Source organism: Pungitius pungitius, chromosome 1 (genome assembly GCF_949316345.1).
Source record: "Pungitius pungitius chromosome 1, fPunPun2.1, whole genome shotgun sequence".
Classification (NCBI taxonomy): Eukaryota; Metazoa; Chordata; class Actinopteri; order Perciformes; family Gasterosteidae; genus Pungitius; species Pungitius pungitius.
Window position 1 is genome coordinate 18,610,982 of NC_084900.1, and position 18,146 is coordinate 18,629,127.

The window sequence follows — 18,146 nt, forward strand, 5'->3', positions numbered from 1 at the left end:
TTTAACTTCAAAGCCGCCTTCCTGGTGTCTGAAGGCCCCTTACTTACTCACTCACTCATTCACTCACAGATGAGTGACAGCCTGTTGGGTGTTGCCAAGGAGGTATGTGTTGTCAGAAGGGTCGGGCTGGAGCAGGTTGAAGTGAGGACTCAAGCGCAGAGTTTTTCCCCAAAAAAGTGCTCTTTATTCTCAAATTAATCCATGACGTGCTCCAACGACGGCTGACGTAAGACAATGACGCGACAAAGGACAACTGGCACACAGGGCTTAAATACACAAGGGAGGTGCAGGTGATTGGACACAGGTGGAAGCAATCAGGCAATCACAGGACAGGAAGTGAAGTTACCCAGAGACACGAGAAAGCTACAAAATAAGACAAGCAGACCCAAACCGTGACAGAACCCCCCCCTCAAGGACCGAATTCCAGACGGTCCTAAAGGAGGGTGGAACCCAGAAAAACAGACAAGGGAGGGAGGGCGGGGAACCCGACAACCCCCGGCCGCCCAGGGGACTCCAAGGGTCGGCGGCACGGTGTCGGGTCCCTCCGGCCGGGATGACCGCCGGACCTCAGGGTCTCGGGGGGCCTGCCGGGTCGGCGACCGGGCAGGGTCTCGGGGGGCGCCGAGCAGTGCGGCTGCGGCCTCGTCGTGGCGGGGGGCGCCGAGCAGTGCGGCTGCGGCGTCGTCGTGGCGGGGGGCGCCGAGCAGTGCGGCTCCGGCGTCGTCGTCGTCGTGGCGGGGGGCGCCGAGCAGTGCGGCTCCGGCGTCGTCGTGGCGGGGGGCGCCGAGCAGTGCGGCTGCGGCGTCGTCGTGGCGGGGGGCGCCGAGCAGTGCGGCTCCGGCGTCGTCGTGGCGGGGGGCGCCGAGCTGTGCGGCGCCGAGCTGTGCGGCGCCGAGCTGTGCGGCTCCGGCGTCGTCGTTGCGGGGGGCGCCGAGCTGTGCGGCTCCGGCTGCATGGCGTGGGGCTCCGGGCCAACCCCTGACCCCACCCCCCCTTCAAGGACCGACTTCCAGGCGGTCCCAAGAGGGTGGGAGGGAGGGGGCGTGGTTCTCGGGGCAGGAACGGGCGGGGGCGGGGTTCTCGGGGCAGGAACGGGCGGGGGCGGGGTTCTCGGGGCCGGAACGGGCGATGACGGGCGTTTCGGGGCCGGAACGGGCGTCTCGGGGCCGGAACGGGCGCTGACGGGCGTCTCGGGGCCGGAACGGGCGCTGACGGGCGTCTCGGGGCCGGAACGGGCGCTGACGGGCGTCTCGGGGCCGGAACGGGCGCTGACGGGCGTCTCGGCGCAGGAACGGGCGCTGACGGGCGTCTCGGCGCAGGAACGGGCGCTGACGGGCGTCTCGGGGCCGGAACGGGCTGGGACGGGCATCTTTGGGCCGGGTCAGGAGCCGGGGCTGGAGGGGTTCGTATCCTCCTCCTCCCCGGGCCCTTCTTCCTCGGATTGAGGATGTCCCTTAGCTCAAGGCACGCCTTCCGATAGCCCCTGGGACCAAAGATGAAATCTGTTTTCCGCTGGAAAAACGGGCTTCTTACATCCAGGTATTCCGGGCCCAAGTTGCACCAGGAGTCTGCTGAGTCCTTAGGTGGTCGCGTCATTCTGTCAGAAGGGTCGGGCTGGAGCAGGTTGAAGTGAGGACTCAAGCGCAGAGTTTTTCCCAAAAAAAGTGCTCTTTATTCTCAAATTAATCCATGACGTGCTCCAACGACGGCTGACGTAAGACAATGACGCGACAAAGGACAACTGGCACACAGGGCTTAAATACACAAGGGAGGTGCAGGTGATTGGACACAGGTGGAAGCAATCAGGCAATCACAGGACAGGAAGTGAAGTTACCCAGAGACACGAGACACAAGAAAGCTACAAAATAAGACAAGCAGACCCAAACCGTGACATGTGTATTCTAACCAGGGTTCGAAATGACTTAGGACTCTTGGGGGGTCCCCTAAAATGTAACTATAAAAATGACTGAAGACTACCTTGCTATACTATATACTGCAGGCAAAATTATATTGACATATTTTGAAGGTGGGATAATGGTCTTGGGATGTTTTTCATGGTTTGGGCTAGTCCCAGTATTGTAGTGGTGTCTGCAGGAGTGGATTGGCTATAATCAAACAGGTAACCCTCTAATTCCGGAGCAACAAAGTTACAGCACCTTATATAAATCTGACATGACAAAGTGGATAACAGGTCATTCTTTCATTGAGCAAGGAAGTTAACTAAGTTACCTAAATCCACCAGGTGTTGTCATTATGGCAGCACCATGCACCGTCAAAGGGTTTGATCAAATACAACTGGCGTTTCTCATCCCTTATGTTAATGGAATTTGTAAAACAACTAGCCGCTGGATTGAATAATAATGATGTCTATAAAGACTGTTCCTGGCATCTAAATAAGGCACCAAAATCAGAGCTGCTATTCGGTCCGGTAGATAACGGCCGTTAAGACACCTGTACCGCACAGTAAACCTATAAATATCCATAGCTCACTGCTCTACGCAGTGAGCTATGGATACGGCTTGGTGGCTTTAGGATGTTTTGACCCACGGGGTTTGAAACCCGATCTTTTTTAAAATATATTTTCTTGAATTCATGTTTTCATACGTGGTTGTGTAGATTTTGAGCAATATGTTTGTGAATGTGCTGCTGTTAGCTGGCAGGTTGTTTGGCTTCATACACGTACAGCTATAAGAAACGTTGACAAACGCACTCTTCTAATCATTACGTTACACTGGGTATCTAAGTTAGTTAATGCAACTTTTGATATAGGAACACCAACTCCAAATATTTTACTAGAATAAGCAATTATTATGGAGATATAAACATAATTGAAGCCCTTACAGCATTTTCATTAGGGATTTCACTCTTTGTGAGGCTTCGTTTTTGCCACGTTCAACAATAACGTACGTGTCTGTGCCATAGACCACAACAACTATCTGTGATGCTATTAGCTGCCCTGATTGCTGCCCAATCGCGCTAGGAAATACATTAATTATTGTTATACATATAAAACGTCACTAAAGACCTTTTCACAATCATTTTTAATGTTAAAAATATTTGTCAGGGACCCCCCAAAATCTAAAAATAAATTCTTATAGGGGGTCCCTAATGACTTATAGGGGGTCCGGGACCCCCCAGACCTCCCTCATTTCGAACCCTGATTCTAACCCATCCACTGTGAGCCCATTAGTTACCTGTGATTATGTCTGTTCCTTCCTGTGCTGATCAGTCCACACCGTGTTCTTTCTGTCCTCCTTGACACGTTCAGCAGTGAGACTAACTGAGACCCATTAACCCATCGGATGGTTTCCAGGGTGGGGACAGCCTTACCAACCCAAAGAGCCTCTTATTTTAGGTTTTTATCCTAAAAGAAGACCAACTAGTGTCTTTGGTGACAATGTTGGTTTATGTGTTATTCAAGTTGGATGTGTATCTGCGTGGCACGATGGAGCCGTGTGTGAAAGTGGCTTCTGGCAGGGCTCGCTATCTAACCCCGTTTGTTTGATCGACCCTTAACCCTTAAAACCTCTGTCTTATTGGCTGAATTGGTTCAACTTGCTGATTTAAGTGGCCCACGTTGGGCCCCACCACCACAGGAGGCAAACAGAAATGAATATTAATAAATAGTTTGAATCCAGATTGGTAGAGCTACGGTGCCCCTGGTAGTTCACGTGGTCCTCGCTTTGAGCGCACAGCAGTCAGACAGTCTGTCTCTAAAAGGCACCATACAAAAGGTTCATGGAAGATTTCTTTCTTAAATTATGAGGACTGCTTCTGCATCTTTCCCTCTTGAACTTCCTGCACCTTTTTCTTTCTAAATGGTAGTCAAAGGCTAAAGTTGACCCTTTTACCCATCCCACTCTGGAACACTGATCAAAGCACAATGATTGTGGGTTTAGGAGATGTAGGAATCTCTTTTGAGACGGGTGCTTTGTTCAGAACTTGATGAAATTGTGCTGTGCCCATGTGACTAAACAACACCTCTAATTCTTCCCTCTCCTCAGGGACGTCATCAAGAAAATAGACCAGTCCGAGTTTGAGGGATTTGAATACATCAACCCTCTGCTGCTATCCACAGAAGAGTCTGTATGAAGGGGAGACCAGCTTCCTCCTTCGCCCACCTTGTGTCTGTCCGAGCTGCCGTCTCAGCCAATAACACTCGCAAGCCAACTCTGAAAGGCGAGGAGGAGGACAACAGGAAGGAGGACCTCACCCTCTGGACCTTGTCAATGAGGCAGAGCGAAATGGGGAACGGGAAAGGTTCCTTCCTGCACCGTTCCGATTGTTTGTTCGCGTCTTTTCTTGGCATCCACGAAAAAACAAAGACTTCAAAAACATTCCCCGACGTTCCACTGTCTTCCCCTGACCTGCTGTTTTTGTCCCTGGGCTTCATACCACTGTCTTCTATGAATGTCCCTCCTCAAAACGAAGCTTTTTATTCCGTGCCTGCCGTCATGAACCCGTCTCACATTCATGGAGAAATTGGACAGTCCTGCTGAAGGACTTGAAATGTTAACTGCACTTTTTTCCTTTTCTTCTTATTTTTTTAATCTATCTTTGGGGAGGGGGCAGTTGAAGGGGCGACGCCTCACACAGAACAAGAATGTACAATGACTCAAAATGAAGTTATTATTGTGCATTATAATGTAGGTAGTGAATCCAGAATTGACGATGCCTTTTTATTGATGCGAGTGGCACATTTTCATCTTAAACACAACATTTGTTTTTACTACTAACAAAGGGGGGGGGTGAAAACTTTTTATTTAAGAAGTGCCTCAAAGATCGTATTGATTACCATGGCTCTGATTGCACTCTTCTTTTCTCAAATGTTTCCTAACTCATTCTGCATCAGTCAGTCCAGTATTCGGTGCAGAGCGGTTTATCTGAAGTCAGCCGGTGCAGAAGCTCGGTGTGTAGATGGTTGCTGCCATATGACCAGATGGCCGCCGTCCGTACAGTCCGTATCGGTGAAGGTGTCCACGGGCCTGTCCCAGTCCGCCAGCTTCAGAAGCACATTAAAGCAGGACGTCAGCTGAAAAACAAAGGCTCCACAGTGTGTGCAGGCGTGCTGGCCGAGCTCAGATCGCTCTACACCAGCTGCCACTGCGTGACCATCTGCAGCCAGTTGGATACGTCATGTGACCGGTGGGGTGTGCTGTCTTGTGGAAATGTGTCTTTTTGGGCTCGTTGTGTGTTTCCATCCTCGCACCAAGGCTGGCTTTATGTGGTGCAACTCCAGCTCAGTGCCACTGGGACATGTCTTTTTGCACTAAAAAAAAATCTTGTTAAACCTCATCAATAAAATTCCAATGTATTTTTAATAGTTTTATTTGTAGAAGGATAAAAGAAGGTCTTTAGCGATGCGCTGAACCACAGAGACACGGTGACTAATCTGCACTGGGGACTGATGGACACCAGGACAAAGACACACAGAAACCAGAGCACAGATACACACTTCATGTTCTCACTATCTGCCATCAGGGCAACACAAAGCTTCTCATCTTAATTTAATGCTTCCACTTAATTTAAAACTTGTGATAGGACTCAATTCAACATTTTAGACATTTTTACTTTATAATACTGAAAACAATTGGGAGCTTATGGATTAACAATTGTAAATAACAACCCTAGTTCTGTCACCTCGCAGATATCACTAATGCATTCATGCAATGAAATATAGATTAGAACTGGATGACCCTTAAAAATCGACTATATCTAAAAAGAGATTTCTTGGAGAAGTATTTTAGATAACACACAGCCACACGTGTACTCAAAGACAGAAAGACAGGCGCTCATTTTTACAACTCACCCCCATTTCCACCGTTCCAACGTCTCCTAGCAACAAGTCACATGACACATTAACAGACTGAATCACCCAAAAGAGATGTTCTATTTCTCCATCGAGCTGTCAGACCCTTTTACAAACAAACATGAACACAGCAAGCAGATATTACACGATAAATAACACTTCTAAATAAACGAGACAACTCAAACAATGACAGCAATTTGATAGAAGCGAAGCCCACATTGGCATCTCGTACCAAGGATCAGCTGTTGAAGCCCAGTAGGTTCGACCCCATCCATGTGGAGGGGGTACTCGTGCCATATCAGCCACGATTCTACTCGTATTCCTCAACCAAGAACTTACAACTGCTCATTTCAGGGAGAGAATTCCACTTAAACGGATTGGAGATGTATACATGGGTGACATGGAAGTGGAATTGTGTCTATATAGAGTATAAAATCAAGGTAACACAACTTCTGCACAATACGCAACATTCCCAGGACATTCTCACCTCAATTAGGTGAAAAACAATAGATAAAAAAATGAATTAATTTCACTTTTTGAAATTCATTAAGACTAAAACTAAGTATTGAGGAATCACTTTAGACAGAGTGTATTTTAACTATGTTGTTTGATTGTATTTTACACATAACTACACCCATGTGATCCTTCTGGCGGTGGAACATGTTGAACTCTTCCTGCTGACCTTGTGCACTTTGTTCTCATCTCTCCAGCATTTAATGGCTGTTTGAAGTGCCAACAATGTCCCCACATTTAGCAGGAGGTTTTCAAACCACGGCCGTTTAGGGACACAGTGGTGTCCTCTGCAGGGTAGATGTTGAGATGGAAGTTGAGATGGAATCTTAGCCTAGCAGTGCGTAAAGTCCTCCTTCTGTTTGACATGTGGAGGGATTCCTCTGCACATTCTTCTGTTTGTTTTACTTCTAATCCAAAAGGCTCTCTCCATCTTAAACTTCCATGTCGCTCTCTGGTTCTGACTGATTGCAGGACGCGGCGGGTTCATAGAGCAGCCACAATAATGTCATAGATTAATGCGTTACTTTTGTTTTTAGAGCTGTCAAAGTTAACACAAGCACATTCACATTACGCTCCCCGACTTTCCCTTTTGACAAAGACACACAATATTAGTAAGTTACTAATTTGTGTATTGGAATCACAAACAGCATTATTGAATTTTTCAATTCAAAGCTTTAACCCAAAGCCATGGTGTCATTACAATCACTTAATTTATTGTCCACCAGATGGCAGAGTGAAGCGAATAAAGTCCCATGAGTGAACCAATGGGATGGAAGCCTCAATGCTTCATGAAGCTTCATCTCTAACAAACAGCTGCCCAGTGTAAAGCCAGCTCGACATGTGATGGTCAAATAAAGAGTCCTTACCATTTCATTTCATTTAACTGCAACTGACGGATCAGATCTACGAGCACGGAGCAGAGCTAGTGGCCTCGTAGGGAGCTCTGAGCTCCTCATCCGAGGAGAAGACGTAGGGAGCTCTGTGCTCCTCCTCCAAGGAGAAGACGTAGGGAGCTCTGTGCTCCTCATCCGAGGAGAAGACGTAGGGAGCTCTGCTCCTCATCCGAGGAGAAGACGTAGGGAGCTCTGGATTTGCTCTGTGCTCCTCATCCGAGGAGAAGACGTAGGGAGCTCTGTGCTCCTCATCCGAGGAGAAGACGTAGGGAGCTCTGCTCCTCATCCGAGGAGAAGACGTAGGGAGCTCTGGATTTGCTCTGTGCTCCTCATCCGAGGAGAAGACGTAGGGAGCTCTGTGCTCCTCATCCGAGGAGAAGACGTAGGGAGCTCTGTGCTCCTCATCCGAGGAGAAGACGTAGGGAGCTCTGTGCTCCTCCTCCAAGGAGAAGACGTAGGGAGCTCTGTGCTCCTCATCCGAGGAGAAGACGTAGGGAGCTCTGCTCCTCATCCGAGGAGAAGACGTAGGGAGCTCTGTGCTCCTCATCCGAGGAGAAGACGTAGGGAGCTCTGTGCTCCTCATCCGAGGAGAAGACATAGGGAGCTCTGTGCTCCTCCTCCTCGGAGAAGAGGAGCTGATGGAATCCGACCTGTGCTAGCTCGATAACCACATAACGTGATTCATTATCAAATGGCCTCAATTAGCTGTAGGCCATTTGAGGGAGGAAAGAGACGATAGATAATGAAACCGCTCCAAAGTCACCACACACACACACTCACACTTCAGCATTCAAGGAGGCTTCCTCCCCCCCAGACTGCATCTTATGAACCATGATTTGTTGCACAATCTATTTGCACATTGCTTGTTTCTTGAGGGACCAATGGATGAACTGGAAGTCCTTGAAACCACTTCACAGAGCAGTGAAGGCCACTCCAACATCTAAAATGAAGAGAAGTCAGTTCATGATTTTTGTTGGGAAATTAAGCTTTTTGGATTCGCTTCATTTTGCTTCACCACATACTTGTAAATATGTGTAATTATTAAAAATGATACTGGTTTTCCGTGAAAAAGAGTCTTTCGTTATTTGCAAAAGGTGGCAAAATACTGCATTTTGTGTGTGTGTGTGTATATGTAAGTATGTGTGTGTGTGTGTGTGTGTGTGTAAGCGCAGTCCATGTGTCCCTCCTCATCTTCTGCTCTCCTCTTCATCCTGGAGACGAGATGCAGTGAACCATTTCCTGTTGACTAGAAATAAACATGAAAACATCTTCAGTGGATTGTTTTTGTGCTTTTTACTACTGACTCAGAGAATCTACCTGGTTTTATTCAGTCTATCAAAGTTTTAACATGGAAGTGAGATGAGAGGCTCAATGGCAGTTAGGACTGTAATAAACATTCAGCCGTGTTTATTGCGGAGCAGAAACATGACACACAATCAGATGTTTGACCTCTTTAATGAACATGCAGCCAAATCCAGCCCCAATGCTTGGACCATTGGATTTGGGCTTTAATTCTTAAATAGAATAAAATATCTATCTTCACAAAAACAGTTTTATATTTGAGGTCTTATATATTTCAGTTAAAGATTTGCAAATTCTTTAAGTGAAATATTTAAGAACTCAAATATAAACATGAATCAACATGTTCACTGATTTAGTGTCCTGAACCTGAACTTTTCTTGATTAAACCCGACCTTTAAACAGAGGCGTGTTCTTAGAAGGTTTAATCTCACTTTATGGTTCCTTAATGCATACATTTATATATTTTTAAGCATTTTCTTTGGGATATTTTCAAATGTTTTTTGGAACCGTCAAGCTGTGTTGACTTGGCCTCAGGACCTTTGATATTAACCCATAAGAACACGGATCCAAATGATGGGAGCCATAAATCGGACTAAATCGAACACATCTCTGACATTAATTGTAATATACATAATACAATGTATATATATATATATATTTAAACATTATAATATAACATTGAGGTCATATAACCAGAGGTCCCAATATGCTCCTGGAGGATGTGTGGTCTCCAGTGGGCTCACCAGGTCACGTCCACGTTGACCTCTGACAGACACTGGGCCAGGTGGCCGTCACAGTCCATTTGGGTGAACCTGGAGGCGGGAACAGGGAGATCACCTGTTGGTACTGGTGGGGGTCCACGTTCAGGAAGGTCACTGTATTGTCTATTTAGATGTTCACACAAACATCTATCAGTGTAAACAAACATAGTGAGCGGAAGTATGTTATGTATGTTAGTAAGTATTAAGTATGTTCAGTGTATCCTCTACATTCCTCCCCTACTTTGCATTTAAGACAACCAGCGTCTATGGGGAGAAATGTCTCCTTCTCTCTGCTGTGTGTGTGTGTGTGTGTGTCAGGTTGAAGCACAGACGGACAGCAGAGTACCATATAACAAAGGTCTGATTAAGTCACCTTTAAAGTTCTTCATCACAAATTGTGAACAAGTCTCCATCACTGTGTGTCTGTGTGCGTGATGTTATGGTGTTTATGTGTGTGTGTGTGTGTGTGTGTGTGTGTGTGTGTGTGTGTGTGTGTGTGTGTGTGTGTGTGTGTGTGTGTGTGTGTGTGTGTGTGTGTGTGTCACACAATGCAGCATGTTTGTGTAAATGTGACTTGATTCAAGGGATAAAACCTCCTTTGTGGGAGATGCGTGTCTTACCCGTCAGGGAACACCACCAGGCACATGGGGCAGCTCTGCAGCCACCCCCCTCCTGCATCTCCTGCGACATGTGTGTGCATCTCCTCCCCCCCCTGCAGAGATCCTCGGCTGGTTGCCTGCTTTGTGAGAAGCCGTCTGCTGACCAGTCCAGTGTCTTCCTCTTGCTGTCCTCCTGTCCTCCTCTCGTGTCCCCCTGCACTGGAGGGCCCGGGGGATGAGCTGTGGAAGGAGGGCCGGGGGCTTTGGGGGAGGGCTTGAAGCGGGGGTGCCGCCTCCCCGTCGCGGCAGGGCCTGTTAGGAGACGCTGGCGGTGTGGCGGGCCAGTCGGGTCCAGGTTTGCTGTGTTCTGGGAGCTCCTTCTGGGAGGAGAAGAGACTCCGTGGAGATGATTGAGGGAGAGGAGCCACGTTTTCGCTGAGCTCACACCACCACAGCTGTTCATCAGGCTTTATTGGGGGGGCATTCTGAATATAATCACATCACATAATCAATGATGCATTACAAAACTTATTTTGAAGTTTAAAATTATTATTATAACACAGGTGCAGGACTCAATGCTGTTTACATGCACATAGAGGACTATTTGTCTCTAGACTGATGAAATGTGATGCACAACGTTTAATGGCTACAACTATTTTGTGCTGAAAGGCCGCTAATTCCTCATTATTTATAATGTCACTGGTAACAGTGTTATAAAAGCAATAAGGTACTTGAGGCACTACTTTATCTTCAATAAGGTAACAGTTCGTAACATCATTACCGAACTGTCACACTATTGGACCATAAAGTACAGCCTCTCGTAGCTTATTGCTTTAATAACGCAGGGGGAGGAGAGGCTTTGCTCCTGCAGGAGGGGGAGGAGGAGGGGCTATTCCTTGAGCCTGTGACGTTGTCCACAGAGGTCGAGGACTAGTGGGTAGGAACAGACGTTAGGAGGTCATTTTGTGTGTGTATGTGTTACGCTGTACACTGGACTGGGGGGAACACACCGCTGTGGAAGGATGTGGGAGATCAGGTACCGGGTCCCACTGCAGATCCCCAGGGTCGAGCAGAGCAGACTTCAGCGTCAGCGCCCACAGGTTGTCCTCCACAGGGAGACACTCGCGGCGCCACCACACTGACCTGTGGAGCAGATGTGACTCTTTATTGAGAGCCTTTTAAGAGTTTCACCATGTTTAAAACTAGATGGAACCCTCACAAGGGCAGAGAGGGATAGAATGCTTTTTTCTAAATTATTTGGTATCCATTTTTAATCTGGCAATGAAATGATTTATGAATCGGCACTTTGATATGTTGCACGTGTCTACCTGTGTAAAGAACAAAGTAAGAGGAAGGGAAATGCAAATCTACACAGGACCTTCAAATTGCAAAAGCAAAAATGGGTTCACATTTTTAGAAGAGATTTCTTTTTCAGAATCAACTGCTGGACGTTGTGTATTTTACAAATGCATGAGACCACTTCTTCTGCTGTAGCTCTTTGGTCGTGTCTGTTTAACAATTCTCCCCTTTAGTTATAAAGATCGGATTTCATGAGCCTGGACCTTGTGGGTCTCGTTGGACCCCGCATACCTTCTCAAAGGGAGGAGAAACATCTACTTAATCTCCTCGTGCACGGCTGTAATGTTTCACCATCACTCGTATTACGGCGGGCTGCTTCCTTAGATCATTTTTATAAACCGAGATCTGACGTTGAAGCTCGTAGATGTTAAAGACTGGTGTGCGTGTCATATGTCACAATCGTTTGCGCACACACCTCCCGGTCTCCTCTGTCGGCCCACGGGACAACGGCGCGTGCGGACTCCTCTTCACCAGCTGTTCATCTCCGACGGAACATTTGTTGCGTTTAAGTTTAGACTTTAAATGTTTTTGAGACATTTCGTTCCGTTACTTCATCACAACACATTTAAAACCCCGCGCTACAGTAAGAAGCAGAACTTCCTTTTTCTCTTCTTCTTCTTCTTCTTCTTCTTATTCTCTTCTTCTTCTCTGGCTGAATGGCGGCTCGCTGAATGGCGACAGCTTGAAGGTCAGTACCGCCCTCTGTTGAGCGGGAGGGCACATTGTGACGTCATTTCAGCCCCCTCACTACGTCACGTAGTCACATTGTGGACTTCTTTAACTCCCCACAGGTCCTCCGTGCAGATGTGATCAAAATCCATCACCGCGCAATGCATGCCAATTAGATTTATGTCACACTCGCTTTGAACTACCCACAATGCACCGTGGCAAACCCCCGTTGCCAGGTCAAAGAGTTAATTGGATTAGATATGACAAGCACCATGCAGGAAATTTCATTTTTCTGGTTAATTATAATACTGACCGCTAGATTTGTTGTGCAATGAAGATCTAATCTAGAAAATAACTTGTTTGGTTTGTAATCATTTTATTTATTCAACACATATCTAAAGGACCAATTAAGTCACAGAGACATAAAAACACCCAAGGATAGCATTCAATGCATGTATATAAGCACATTGCCACATGTAACATGGCTAACTATGGCTGGATTCAAATAGTCCAAAAAATGACCCCCTAACGTCTATTCCTAACCATTATTCCTTGACCTCAGCGTCAAGGAAAGGTGGTTAGGAGAATGCATGAGGAGTTAGGAAAAGACAATGCGGTGTTTAGGGAATCTGACTCCACTTCACTAAGCCACGTAGTGTTAGTGCCGTCAGTCTGCAGCGGGGAAATCTAAATATTACCGCCGCAAGGGATTGTGGGACGGAATGATCTCCTTTCCTTTCATAAAGGAAGGTCCAGCGGTTCCTATGCTAAAGGAGCCAAGTAGGGAAGCATTGAAGCTCCTTTCCTTAGCATTAGAGAATTCAGACCGCTCTTATCATGGCGGCCACTTACACTGCTTCAAGGTCATTTCTATCAGTGAGGAACCTTCCTAAGAACTGAACATGTCACGGTGACATCACCTTTTGATTTGTGCACGTTTTGAAACCTTGCATTCATCAATTTTTCTATAACCATCTCAGAATGTAAGAAACCATTTTGGGAATGTGGAGGAGTGAGATGAAGCCTTATATGTCTGTTCTGGAGTGGTCAGTAGGACAGGGGCCCGGACTTTTCCTTCAGAATGCCCCTAATCAGCTCTTGTGGGCAGTTTCAATCCTTCCCATCATTAACCCTGAACATGGAGCATTGCTGATCTCGCCCTGGGCTGAATCCAGTGTCTTATGATGCTATTTTCAGCTCATGCATTGTATCCACATCAAGACTTGATGCACCATCCTCTGAGTTCTCCCTGACATGTCACGTTCCCTTATAATTTAGTCTTCATATTGTCATGCAGGTGATTGCCACTGAGTGCTGCAGAAAGTACCTACTTACCACACGTGCCTTTGTCTGAAAGCGCGGTGCTCCCTACAACAGCCGGTGCAGGGACTTTTACCCACAATGCTTTTGCTCATTTAACCTTGGACCAGGTGTTCCCTGTAGCTCCACTCATCTGCTAATATTTTAACAGGTTGTTCTCTTTTTTTACCTTTTTCTCATGGCCTCATAAGACAAAATTGCACGCCATACAGAATTTCAACAGAGAAGCCCCCACACAACTAAGATCACCACGGCTCCCAATCCCACCCAACGACACAAGGCTGTGAGGAACTGTTCATTGCTGCTCGCAGCTTTAATGGTATTCATATGTTCATCACACTCATAAAGGACATGGATGTGACACAGATTTTACTCATGATTCCCTGCATTTGTCCTATGTTTGTAACTGTATATATTCCTTGTTTATCTCTCCTTTGTAGTCCTTCTGTGCTATTTTAAAAGACAGAATAGAATCTATGTGTTCATGAATTGTCGTTTTGAGGGTTGTTATGTCTGCTGTGCATAATGATGCATCTTACTGTGGCTGTAATGCACAAACCTGCTACTGCACGATTTCAGCCAAAAAACAAAAAAACAAAAATCTTTCTAAATCCATGGAGAGTCAGGGTTCAACCCGCACCCGGAAAACAGAGCTTTAGTGGAACAAATACACACCTGCTTTACTTTGTTTATGACCATTAGACGGTTTCAATTTCATGAAAATGAGAATTAAGGTAAACTCAAAAAAACAGTAGGATGTGGTTTAAAGCCACTTAAAAATTAACTAGTAAATTAACTTTATTAAATATACAAAGAAATGTGTATTTAAATCTGCCACATGATTTTTTACTGTAAAATAAAGAAGCAAAGCTCAATAGTAACTAAATAACTAAAATGTTCATGAAGCCTAAAAGACGCCCTGTGCTCGTAATGCAAATAGTCTGAACAGAATGTTCAATTTCAACCAACAATATCAAGTGTTTGTTTTTCCCCTTTTCAAATGTATGTAATTTTTCATTAACATTGTGCACGAGTGTGTCAAGTGTATTGCTGCCAAAGCTGGTAAATCATATCAATTTCCTCTATTCTTTGTTGGGGATTATTGCTAGAATTGCCTTTACCACACTGTATTGTTTCTCTAGTAATTGTACTGGCAGTTTTAAATGTGCTTGGATTGTTGGATGTGATAAACAGACCAGAATCCTCTGTTGAGGAAAAGCGCTTTTCTAGTCTTCTGACCACTCAAAGCGCTTTAACACTACATGACATCATTCACCCATTCACACCCATTCATAAACTGATGACAGGACCTACCATACACACACTGTAGTCATAGCTAGAGGAGCAATGCTGGGGTGTCTTGCCGAAGGACACATTGACATGCAGGTTAGCCGGGCCTGGGATTAGACCGCCAACCCTCTGATTGGAGGATGGCCGCGCTCCCCACTCACCCACAGTCGCCCTATATAAAGTTGGAATGTTACGAACAAGTCATCAGTTAAAAGGCCTGAAACAAAAGCAGATGAAACAACAGCCTGGTAGTAACAGGAAGTTGATCCCAGTTGTTGTCGTTTGGGTAGAGATGTTGCACTGCACCAATCAGTCCCCTCAAGCCAGGGTCATTGATGAAGAGGGTAACCATCAACTCTCAGTGGTGAGATATTAAGTCACACATACTCACTGTAGATGTTTACATTGGGCAAGAATTCTAACTGCAATGATAATACTTTGTTCCCTTCTGCAAGGACACCAGAAAGTGGAAAGTTGAAGTCATAATAACGGTGGGATTTTCTGAGCTTTTTAAGCTTTTGGCCAAAAGAGAGGGACCAACGGAGAGTGGCTACACTTATGCAATGGAAAGAAGACAAGGGAAAGCTGGACTTAACAGAAGGAAAGGCAAAGAAAGGAAAGAAGAGAGCTTTATTTAAAAGAAAACAGCACTGAGGGAAAACCTGCCACTTTGAAATAAGGTGAGAGCATTTCCTTTCTGGACATTATGCCACATGAGATGAGTATTCCAGAAGGACCGCTGCTGGACTGCTGACATTGGCCAATCATTTTCTTCTACCTCGACCACAGAGGGGAGGAAACACAGAACCAGAGCAGTGGGCCAGGCCTGTGGCGCATAGTGCTTCTCTGAGAAGAAGCAACCCGGCGCCTGGAAAGAATCACCCGTGATGTCACCCGGCTCACGTGATGCTTTATTGTGCTCTGCTGCCATGGCGACGGCAAAGATCAGGAGTGAGTGAGGGAGCAGCAGCTTTAACTGTTGAAGTTAAAGAATCCCACTATTGGGAGGTTACACAGCCAGTCAGCGTCTCCATGGAGTAATGCAAGCATGAATGCAAAGCCTGTAGGCCTCCCTGCCTGTTGGAACCACGTCCTGTAGTCAATAGATTAAAGAGACGCTGTGTTGAGGATGTCTCTTACCCATAACAACTCACGTATTAACTATCTTGGTCCCTTGTGGCAGAAGGACGTCCCTCCATTGACCCCTGTCCTACACAACCTCGTAAATGCAATTAATGTGGACTAGTTTGACCTCTGCTATCGGTCAGGTTGTGTTTCGTCTTCAGGTCACCAGTGATGCAATCTACCTCCACCCAAAGAGTGTGGCCTGGACATCCACCTTATTGCTTTTGTTTTTTCTGTGTTATGTTATATATATTATATGTGACTTTGTTGAACCACAAGATGTTGCACAGCCTGTCTATCGTCCCTTGTGGAAAGCCCGTTCTCACTTTCAACTTGTCAACTTGGTCACTGTTCTTTGTCACCTGAAACCTGGTCACTTTTTAGCATCACCTTGAGTTCACAGGCTTTCAGCTGACTCAAATTTCAACCCACCCACACCATCATTAGACTGACAGAGCACATTACAACAGTGCACTCTACCCTGAAATCCCTTCCCCCCTTCCTGAAAAAGTGTGGAATAAAAAACAAAAGAAAAGTATTAGGGCTGTCAACATAAACGCATTAATCTATGCGACTAATGTGGCTGAATTAATGCGACAAAATATTTTAACATAGTTAACATACGTTTCCGGGGAAACGAAGCGCCGCGGCATACAGAGGAGAACTGTGCAGAGGAGTTACTCAAACAGAAGGGAGGGGGTGGCATACGGACCATTTAAAGCACTGCTATGATAAGCTAGCTGCTAGGCTACTTCCATCTCAACATCCAACGTAGTGAAGAAATAGTAAAGTAAGTAAAGAAATTAATATGGAATAAAAAGAATGTAGAAACCATGTGTCCGGAGCAGTCACCATATGGTATTACTAGGTCCGGTCCTCACTAATGTGAACCCAAAGGAACCTGAAGCTGTCGCCTCTCTCCATTACCATCCCGTTGAGGCAGGTGGGGACGTGACTGCGTCCATAATCAGATCCTCAGATTAGCAGCGATGGATGTACGTGTCCTGCCAACAAGACATCAGGGCTCTGATGTCCTCCCTGCAAGCCTGTCTCACCCACCTGTGTGTGGCCACGAGCAGAGGTGGAAAGAGTAACACAATTTTGTACTCAAGTAAAAGTACTGTTACTTAAGTAAAATATTACTGAAGTACAACTAAAGTTATCAGTCTAAAAATTTACTCAAGTGAAAGTAAAAGGTAGCTCAATAAAAATGTACTCGGAGTAAAAGTTACTGAGTTACTTTTTTAACAGCTGGGTGGGGTGCGGGATTCTAGTGTAGTTGTGGTGGACCGTTTACTCTGCGATCTCCTTAAACTGTCTCTGCTCTGCTCACTGAAGCAAAACAATACGTGGACAATAAATATCAGAGCCAAGAGCAGCGAGTGTTGTCACCTACTGCTGCTAACACATCCTGTCAGACCAGGATTATTTATTTATATCCGTTAATGAACTTTTCTCCTCTTGTTACCCTGGTAACCGCTGTCATTACAGACGGTTGCGTCGATTCTTACTGTGAAAATCTACGTACTTCCGGTTTAGCGGCTACGCTTCGTATTTTCATTCGATATCAGCTGGGTTTGCATCTGTTTTGTCCGTCTCCATCATTCTTGTTTAGCGCGTTCGTTCTCCCGCTCACTCAATCAGTGCAGTGACGTTAGTTTCCTGGGCGTGATTTTTTTTCCTTCGCATTTTTTTTACTCGGTAATGGATATGATTTAAAATGTAGCGAAGTACAATACTTCAAACAAAAAATACTTAAGTAACGGTAAAATTTTCAGATTTCAAAAAATACTTTAAAAAGTGGAAGTACACAAAAAAACTACTCAATTACAGTAACGCGAGTATGTAATTCGTTACTTTCCACCTCTGGCCGAGGGACAACAGAGAGTGAAGGAGAGGCCTGAACATGCAGCCCAAGGGGCCTCTCCTACTGTACCAATATCACAATCCCTTTTTTTTTACATTTTCAAACCAATTTGAAACCCTATTTGCAGTGACAGGATACCCTTATTCAATAAGAATCACTTTTTAATTACTTTCATTTCAAAGCAACTGAATCAAATGTTTGGTGTTTTTTGCATGTGTAATGCTAACAATCTTTTGTCATCTTTTGATGGGGACTAATCCAAGACCCACTGGTCCAATGGAACAATCAGCATGGGTTATGGTCCCTTATACTTACCACCAATAGGGTTTCTAGTTTTATTCATTTTCCAAAAAAATAGCGCACAAGTTGCCATCCTTTTGAATAGTGACAGCGACGTAGCGCCAAATGTTTTCAATAGAATAACATGACTGTAACTGTATGTATGCTATATGTGCACAATATTTATTACTGAGAAAAAAGTATGGGCTACGATATCTGTAAAAACAGGAATCCTAGATATGACATTACCCGTATGAATGTAATCCCCACATTGTTGCATAATTGGTCATTTTAAAACGTTATTGAGTTACATTACAATTGTGCTACGTTTTCAGGAATGTTATGATTGAATGTTGCATT

General features: G+C 45.5%; 2 protein-coding genes across 6 annotated transcripts in view; one reads left to right on the plus strand and one right to left on the minus strand.

Annotated features, from left to right (window-relative positions):
- The window catches only part of prkcz (protein kinase C, zeta), a 70,299-nt gene extending 64,385 nt beyond the window's left edge, over positions 1-5,914 (plus strand). For all 3 annotated transcript variants that reach the window (XM_062562938.1, XM_062562947.1, XM_062562944.1), the window contains one exon: positions 4,005-5,914. In XM_062562938.1, the coding sequence (XP_062418922.1) occupies positions 4,005-4,092 (88 nt within the window). In that variant the 3' untranslated portion in view covers positions 4,093-5,914. The remainder of the gene's footprint in view (positions 1-4,004) is intronic.
- Positions 5,915-6,049: 135 nt separating this feature from the next.
- si:ch73-70k4.1 (Fanconi anemia core complex-associated protein 20) lies at positions 6,050-11,867 on the minus strand. Of its 3 annotated transcripts, none has more exons than XM_037479408.2 (5): positions 11,652-11,867; positions 10,888-11,020; positions 9,899-10,257; positions 9,261-9,329; positions 6,050-8,461 (listed from the first exon to the last, which is right to left on the minus strand). In XM_037479408.2, exons 1-5 carry the CDS (start codon positions 11,771-11,773, stop codon positions 8,422-8,424), a joined length of 723 nt encoding a protein of 240 aa, XP_037335305.1. In that variant the 5' UTR covers positions 11,774-11,867; the 3' UTR covers positions 6,050-8,421. The 3 variants fall into 3 exon arrangements, 2 of the variants coding, with proteins under 2 accessions (XP_037335305.1, XP_037335304.1); XM_037479407.2 differs by having other exon boundaries at positions 9,899-10,362; XR_005120807.2 differs by lacking the exons at positions 6,050-8,461; positions 9,899-10,257 and having other exon boundaries at positions 8,497-9,329.
- Positions 11,868-18,146: the final 6,279 nt, after the last annotated feature.